Below are 9,127 nucleotides of genomic sequence, written 5' to 3' on the forward strand. Positions count from 1 at the left end.
GCAGGGTATGTGTGCCACCCAGGGATTTTAATTCACTGAACTATGAATAACAAAATGAAACATCATTACTTCCTTATTTTATATGTAAATTCCTTTGCTGCAAAGCTCACAGGAATAGATCTGAATTGATAAAAAAAAAAGTTTTGGAATTTTAAGTGGAATATTGTGTCTTTTGTACAGAAAAACAGTAGGATATGCATTGAAAAGGGCATTTGGTATATTATCATAGGGAAAGTGAGAAGAGCCTGAGAATCCATTTAAAACAGAAGTTCAAGAGGGTGGGTAGCATTTGAGGTTGCAACTGGTGGATCAAAACAAAATGAGCAGCCAGCCCTTGTCTAGAAGAGGTTCCTAGTTTAACATCTGTCTGAAGGGACACCAGGTTAACTGAAAGTTACTCTTTAGTTCATCAAAACAGTGGATGCATGTACTACAGATTTGTCATGGCATTTTTATTCATATACTCTTAAGACTTGAGTCCCTTTATTGAAAGGGAAAATTAAGTGACAAGCTTAATGGGATCAGGCAGACTAACATTTGTTGTTTCTTCAGGATGACGTTCTGACTGTGATCCGCCGAGTGGATGAGAACTGGGCTGAAGGCATGCTGGCAGACAAAATAGGAATCTTTCCAATTTCATATGTTGAGGTAAGTTCATCTCTAGAAACTTCAATCATGTTAGTGTTCAGCTTAGCAATTAAATCTTAATTATGCTGTTTGAGTATTAAGAAGTCCTGACAGTCATTTTGCAGTACATTCAGACATAATATCACTTTATATACCTTAAACAAATAGCAATGTAGTATGTCAATTATATCTCAGTAAAACTGGGGAAAAAACAGACAAAAACCTAATTTATTAAAAAAAGAAGTCCTCATAACACAAAGCATTGGGAATGCCCTGTTCCAGATTATTGGATGGATTAGGAAGAATTCCTTTATCCTGCCCTACAATAACTGAAGACTGTAAGACTATGAAATGTTTGAAACCCTTCACTTTGTCCCTGAGTCTTGTTAAATGATACTTGTGTGCTTTCCATCAGCACCTGCACTCTTTCCAAGTGCTGTCTTCCATTTGCCAGCTTTGGCTTCAGAAGGTTGGTAGGGTTCCTGGTCAAGGTGGAAGATGAGTATATCTGTGTATTTGTTTGCTTGTTTCTTTCCTTGTCTGCCACATCATCAGAACAAGAATAGTGATTTGCAGAGTAGGCCTCCAGTAAACATCAAATAAGTAAATGAATCTCCCTCCAACCTATCCTAGCAGCAACGTTGCCCCCTCTTCCCTTTTCAGTCAGCTTTACTATGAAAGGCCGTGGCCAGTCTGATTCAGTGAAGGCTTGTAAGAGAATATGTCCAAAGGAACATGGTTGTATGATTTTAAAGAATAACACAAATAAAAAATAAACCAGGAAATAGTGAAAGTGTCCTTTGATAGACGATTGAATAAAGAATATGGGACACATATATACAATGGAATACTAGTCATAAGAAAAGATGAAATACTGCCATTTGCGACAACATGGAAGAATCTTGAGATTATCATGCTAAGCGAAATAAGTCAGACAGAAAAAGTTGAGAACCATATGATTACACTCATATGTGGGACATGAAACTGAGAACAACAAATGAACAAGACAGACAAAAAAACCCCAAAAACTTCATAGACACTGTCTAACAGTTTAGTGGTTACCAGAAGGTAAGGGGTGAAGGTGGGTAGAAGACGGTAAAGGGGGGTCAAATATATGGTGATGGAAGGAGATTTGACTTTGGATGGTAAACACACAATGCAATATATAGATGACGTATTATAGAATTGTACACTTGAAACTTACATAATTTTACTAACCAATGTCACCACAATAGATTTAATTTAAAAAGTTGAACTAGGAAGTTACAATAGGCCTTCATTACATCATATATCATAAATTTTCATGCCCTTTAGTCATAAGAATTTCTTGCTGAAAATAAAATAGAAGGCATTTTAAAGAATGAAACACAGCCCAAACAACCACACAAGGTTAGCTGAGGTCACAGAAGGCTTCTGGAAAAGTGAATTCTTAGTGGGTATCTGTGTGATGGGTAAATAGGGATTAACCAAGAGACATGGAAAAGGTGCATTTTTATGGCAAGAAGACCGGCATGTGCAAAAGCCAGAAAGTAAGAGGCAGCACAGATTGTTTGGGGAACTGAAAATAATTCTGTTGTTTGAGATATCAAAGCATGTATGTTAAGTATGTAAAATAGAAAAATCTCCATCACTGATTTTCCCATCTTTTTATCTGAGGCATTTGTTTTGGCATGTTTCTAAAAACTAAAATGACAAATCGTGTCATTGTAGCCAGCACTCAATTCCCACCCCCCGATCCCCCGCCAGATAGTGAGATCGCCAAAGTTTTCATAAAAAAATCAGTTTGACTACTGTATGTCCATGGATAAGTAACTCAAACCATGTACGAGCCTTGAACTTTATCCATACCCTTCAGATGTTCCTGTTTATTGAAATATTTTCCCTCCTTTGAAAGTAAACAACAGAAAAATTCTTAACTCTAAGGCAATTCTTCCTCTACGTTATTTATATATTCTAACTGCGGGTCATGGAAAATTATAACCATTTCCAAGTATTTGAATAGTTCCACTGAAGAGCATGGGCAAGCACCAGCTTAGTTAATGAAAGCCTGTTTTTACTTGTTAGGTATTATCAATATTCCATGCCAGTACTTGGGGTGCGATGCATGAAAAAGGATTGCTATTATTTTGTTATTGGGCAGGTGTAGAATTGCACAGATAGGCATAAAAGTTCCACCCACAGCAAATCCAGAGTCACTTAGAATCAAGTCATTAGATTATTTATTCTGACTTAAGTTGGAAAGATAAACTTCTGCCCAAGTGGAAAGTATTTTCATTCTTCTGCCTCTTTTCTTTCAAATGAGTATTTTCCCCATTTCAGCCAGAATTTTACCAGTTGAGGGTGAGGTAAACAGCTCATCTATCTCTAGGAGACTATAAGTATTTCTTTGATGTCAGGACATCAGATTGATGTTTTTGGTGGGGAGTAGAGCATCTGTGGATTAGTGACACCTGGTTTCGCCTTTAGGGGGAGGGGAGGCAGATTTCAATAGCAACCTACCAAAATTCAGCTCATTAAATAAAGTATAGACTCTCTTATGAGGCAGTCTCAGATGGAGGAAAGCCTACTATAGGAATTAAAAATAGGGGCTTTATCCTGAATAATGGTCTTTGTCTTGCTCTGGAAACCATTTTAGGGCCCAGACCATCCCCGATGTAAGAACAGGCTGTGTTATAACAATTCATTTGTAAATCCATTTGTTATATCTTGTAAACATGCATTTAAGTTTCTATCAGTGTTAGCTGCTTTTGCTTGTTTCACAGTGCTGCCAAAGACTGCCCCCCTCTCCTCCGCCAGATGTTTTGAGATGATCAATGTGATAATACATCTCAAAGGGTCTGGCACTGCTGTGTCTTACGCACAGTGGTTTGGAGCTCACATTAGTCCGTGACTCAGAGTGTGCCAGAGTGTAGTCGTGATCAAATAAAAGAATCTCACCACCATGTATAATGAGGAAAATGAGTGCCGAATCCAATCCCAAGCCCCCAGAGAAACATCTTCGTTTGCCACAGGCCTGTCAGCAGAAGCTAGAACCCCCCTCCACTTCTGCTGCATGGTTTTGCTTAATGGAAAGGCCCAAGGAACTTGGTTGTGCCAGAAACTCGAAACAGGATAGGCCTGGGGGTAGGATTGTGGACCTGGAGTGGAATCTCTCAGGCCAGAAGTTCAGCTATGGAATTAAGAGATGGGGTGATTTGAAAGGAGCTGAGTATTACAGGGGGATAAAGAGAAAATGGGGTGGGAGGACTGAGATAGTGAGAAATGCTGCTGGAATCGCTGATCCTCCCTTCTTGTCTTCAGCTATCCTTTCTCTTCTCCCTCAACTTCCTGTAACTGTGGATTACCATCTCTACCTGTGTTAGAATAAGGCGATAAAATGGTGGTGGTGCAGTTACTTGCAAACAAATAACCTCTTAGTAAATACAAAATGTTTTATGAGAAAATGGGTTGGGAGGAGTGAGTAGGGGAAAGAATGGCTATATAAATGGCCTCAAATGCTGTCCTTTGGAGTTTTTGTTTAAACTCTTTTAAGATTAGAGGTTCCTTGCTTTGATCACATTCACTCTTCCCCTCTGGAGATTCTCTCATCAGACACCTCTCCAGTCAGGTCATAGAAGTTGTAGATTCTATTCTATTTAAACAGGATCTTCCTAGACTTGAGGAAGTTGGAAATAGTGAGAGGTAAGAGTTTCTTGGGGCAACCCACGGGATTCTTGAAGACATTATGCCAGGATATGTATAAAAGGGTATATATGTCAAGGACTGAATACAGTTAAAAAAAGAGAAATCAGTAGCTTGCTTATTTCTTTGTTCAAAAATAACCAGTCTCCTACAAAATAGAAGGGAAGATATTAACAACCTCATTAATTCAGAGCTGACTCACTCAAGTTCAGCAGCCATTTGAGCAAGGATGACATGATTCTTAGCAAGCAAAACGTTTGAGTGAAGTAAGTGCTAAGTATTGGATTTGGGATGTTTTTCAAACAGTGTTGTGTATTGCAGGCTTTTGATGAACTATAAATTGTCATGAAGTTTATCATTGTACTTTGATTCCTAGTAATTTGTTTAAAATATCACTTGCCCAGTTTAAAAAAATATGTATATACGCATGGATTTAGCAACTTGCTCCTTTGCTGTAGATATAATATAAAAATAAGTATTCCTTATGTGCAGATGGCATGGATTAAGTGTGGCCTAATAGTCAACTACTCTTACTCTTCAGTTACTGCCAGAAAGAACGGCTATATTTCTTGTTCTTTAGATCTCTGCTCAAGCGTCAGTTATCCTGACAGACTTCCCCTCACCTCCTTATCTTAAGTAATTCCTCCCCTTCCACTTGCTGTACTTCACACACAAGGTGGTGTGATCACGGGAAAAACTTGGACTCGGAACCCAGATGGCTGGGATTCAAGTCTTGGCTCTGTCTCTAATTGTCTCAGTGACTCTGGGCCTTGTCTCCTCATTTATAAAATAATAAAACCCCTTCATGGGGTGAGTTAATTCCAATGGTACGTACACACAGTGCCTAGCACGTGGTAAGAGCTGTATAGTGATTATGGCTATCAGCATTGTTGTTGTTATTCCTTCATAGCACTTTTCACTCTCTGGAACTATTTTAAGGTTTTTGGTAATGTGGTTACTGTCTCCCAATATTCCATGCCTCCTTTAGAATGTGAATCCCCATGGGCCGGTATCTTGTCTTTCTGGTTTACCTTGGCCACCTGAGGTCCTTACCAGCACCTGCCCATAGTAGGCTCTCAATAAATATTGATTGAACGAATGAATGAGCAACCTAAGAATCTTTTAAACCTAAACCAAAAATGAACTGGTTTTTGGACGTTGCCAACTTTTACTTTTTTTTTCAGCTAATACTCCCATCATTCATCACCTAGGCATATATTTTATCATTGGCTTATCTTTGTGTTACATCAGGAAATTACATTCCTCAAACAAAGCCAGAAGGTCTCTTGTGTGACCTTAGTGAGATCTTTTTTTTTTTTTTCTTTTTAAGATTTTTATTGGGGAATTGGGGGAAGGGGAACAGACAAGTTTCTGTCTTTTTGTTCTTCAGTCTAGTTGTGGAGGACGTGGCTTCACTGACCCAAGTTGGCACCATCATTGCGCTCTTCCCGGGCGAGGCAGATCAGTTGCCGGCTTCTAGATGGCCTCTCACAGCAACTGCTGGCTACACACGGTAGCCCATGGCAACCCACTGCAGCAGTGGCTGCTGGCGACTCACAGCAGCCCAGCTCCAGGTTGAGCTGTTGTTCAGCATCTTAGCTGTAGAGGGCAGTGTCACAGGCCCTCATGTGGGATCTGAACCGGGGCCCTCTGGCGTCCCAAGCCAGCTCTTAACCAACGTGCCACTTGGCTGGCCCGAGATGTTTCTTTTTTTAATGAAGCTAGGTGAGGAGTTGGTTATGCCAAGTTTAGAATTTTTCCAGACTAAAATAATGGTGGATTACTTTGGATACTCTAGGGATTAGATCATGGGGCCTCTATTTTTTTATCTCTATAATAGAGAAGACTCCCTGATACTTCCTGAGGTGAATTTTCACCTGCTCAAGATTATGCCTTTGGCTTACTTTAAGCAGGGATTGGGTGGCCTTACTGTCAAGGAGCCTCATTTGAAAAAAAAAAAATTATTAAGTTGTAAGTGACAGACAGTAAACTGCTCATATTTAAAGTGTACAGCTTGGTGAGGTGTTTTGTTTTTTGCAACTTTTAGAATCAACCCATAGGCAAATCTTGGGAGTCCTTTCTAGCAATAGGGCATCAAATTAAGTATTATCAGCCTTAACAATGGACAATGATGTAAGGGCCTCAGAGAGCACAAGTGGCCTTGGTGGGAGTGCTAACTTCCTCTTCTAAGGAGATAGGGAATTGGGGACATGCTCTGTGTTCCAAGGAATAAAAAGTGGAGGTTTAGGTACATACTTTGAAGTTGCCAAGGTGACCCTTGGAGGAGCTAAGAATAGCGTATGTTAACTTTATTTCTCAACTTACAGCCTTTGCTGTAGAGAATAATGAGAGCAGAAAACCAAAATAATAGCCTTGGATTTAATAATCAGAGTTGATTGAACGATATAAAAAGATATTCTATCATTTGTGATTTTGAATGTATTATTTTCCTTTAAAATTAATAAGTGAAATGTTCAATTGGTAGAAGTAATTTTTTTATTGAAAAAATGTAGGAAAATTTGGGGGAAGTTGAAAGAACAGTTTTACTATATTGCTTAGCAGTCAAATTTCCCCTTCAATTCTGAAGTGAATTAATTTGTATAAAAGCAATTTGGAGAAATTGTTGAAAGGTAAGACAGGCAGAGTTACTGTGTTGCTTACCACACTTTCTCCTTCAGTTCCGAGGTAAATCAATGTGTATAAATGACAGGTAGAGAGCGTGTTGAGAAATCCGTAAGGGAGAATGAGTCTGTTGCTTAGCATCATACTGTTCATCTTTAATTCTGATTGACTGACTACTTTGGAGAAGCATTTCTTTTTAGCACTGTGGGGTCTGTCCCACAATGCAGGTTTTCCTATCTTCTGAATGTTATCAGCTTGATCCAAGTACTTGTTGCCTTACATTCTCCCACAATGAGAGAAGGAAACATGAGCACGGACTGGCTTCTGAATTTCAAAAGGCAAAGGCAGGTCTCCAGTGGACTCCAGGAACAACTGCTTAGTACAGCTGGAGGCACCTCGACTAGACTCAATCAGAAAGGGAGTCCTTTAAATTAGGTATGGGACTTTATTTAGGGCAGTTTATGCTCCATCTATTATTCAGCAGCCTCTTACTAATTTAAGAGTTTCTTTTTGTTTTCCATTAGGAAAACTTCAGGGAGCTGAGATTCTAAAGATCGGTTTATGTTTATTGGGTTCTCACTGCATGAATTGTCCATTTCCGGTGCACGGGGTAGTTTTATAGAACATAAAAATGCAGGTCTCCTGTAGAGCCTTAATCAGAGGCCGAGGGTACTGACCAAATGGTGTCTAATGTCTTCAGTGACTCCCCAAGGATTCCTCAAATTCTTTAGCCTGGCCATATTCCCCCACACAGACCCAGAGCCCCAGCTAAGTTGGTCTACTGATCATTCCTGGAAAATAGACCTTGGAACTGCTGCCTTTGCAGCTCATCTGGGATATTTCTTTGTCCCTTTATCCGGGGAAAGCTCGCCCTTTCTTCCAGGTTCAGATGAATACTCTTATTTCTCACGAAGCCTTCCTTCGCTAATTCTCTTATGCAGAAACAAAACAGAGCAGAACAGAACCACCCTCGCCTTGCTTCAGACTTCTGCAGGGCCCACTTTGTGCCATTCTTACAGGCTTGGCGCATGCTCAGAGTGTAGTTCTGTGTGTAGATGGTTTCATGTTTTCCTGCGTTCCTTGAAAGGCACACCTTACATAAACAGTAGTTTTAATGGTTTTTTTTTTTCTGTAATATAATCACATTCCAGAAAGGTTGGAAAGGAGAGATGTAACCCTTAGCCCCATCACATATAATTTTGTTAAAGAGCCTTCCATTCTTTTTCCTTATGCCTTAATGAGCCTACACATATTTGCCTTTCTCTTCATGATTATAGTACTACTAACCATCAGGTTTTGTGCCTACGTAATAAACATTCTAGGTAGCTAAACTCTAATTTAGCTAATTATTTCTCCCATTGTTGAATCGAGTTTGAGTGTCTTGTTTAGGAATACACGCCCAGTAACTGAGAGGTGAATCATGGCATCCGCCTTGGACTCCTGCACTAGCCTTAGGCCACATGCGACAGTAATGTGGGTCCGCAGTCAGGATTTTTATCAACCTTCCCTTAAGAAGTGTATAGCATGCTTTGATTTTTCATCAAGAATAATGACAACTTTTCAAGTTCTAACACAAGGTTAATGTTTCACAAATGATTCATTACTCAACCATTTCAAATATCTGAGGTTGCCCTTTTTAAGGGAAAAATCACAAATTGATTAAAACCATAATATTTTAAGGCCTTTTACATTTTATTATTTTTTAACGTTTTTTAGATTTTATTCTTTTTACATTTTATTATTCAGAAATTGTATTATGTTGCTATATACATCCTTAATTTGGCTTGTAACTAAGGCTTTAAGAAGCGGAGGAGGTTCGCTTTAACTAACCCAAGTGTTAAATCGTGCCTGTATCCTTTGGAGAAGACTGAAAGTGTTCGATGCTACTCTACACACTTGTGTGCGTATGTGGCATATACACGGCATGAACCGACGAAGCCTCTTGATTAGTAAACCAATGGGGAACAGGCGTCTCCATAATGAAATAAAATGTGTTTCAGGAACATTTTCCCTGAGTTGTAAAACGATACTGCCTTTTATATAGAGAGGTTTGTGGCGATGTACCTATTAGGTATCACATATGTACGGAGCAAACGTTTCTCTACACACTGAGAAGAAGAAAGATGTTAAACAGAAATACGAAGCCATCATGGTCAGTAGTCTCAGCATTCTCTTTCTGTGCTGAATTCCTTCTTCA

The 9,127-nt window shown here is 39.3% G+C and overlaps 1 protein-coding gene across 4 annotated transcripts in view; it reads left to right on the plus strand.

Annotated features, from left to right (window-relative positions):
• SH3RF1 (SH3 domain containing ring finger 1) overlaps positions 1–9,127 on the plus strand; it is a 169,203-nt gene that overhangs the window by 111,922 nt on the left and 48,154 nt on the right. For all 4 annotated transcript variants that reach the window (XM_019665510.1, XM_019665509.1, XM_019665513.1 and 1 more), the window contains exon 4: positions 553–648. In XM_019665510.1, coding sequence (XP_019521055.1) covers positions 553–648 — 96 coding nt within the window. The remainder of the gene's footprint in view (positions 1–552; positions 649–9,127) is intronic.

Source organism: Hipposideros armiger, unplaced genomic scaffold (assembly GCF_001890085.2).
Source record: "Hipposideros armiger isolate ML-2016 unplaced genomic scaffold, ASM189008v1 scaffold_444, whole genome shotgun sequence".
In the NCBI taxonomy this organism is placed as follows: Eukaryota; Metazoa; Chordata; class Mammalia; order Chiroptera; family Hipposideridae; genus Hipposideros; species Hipposideros armiger.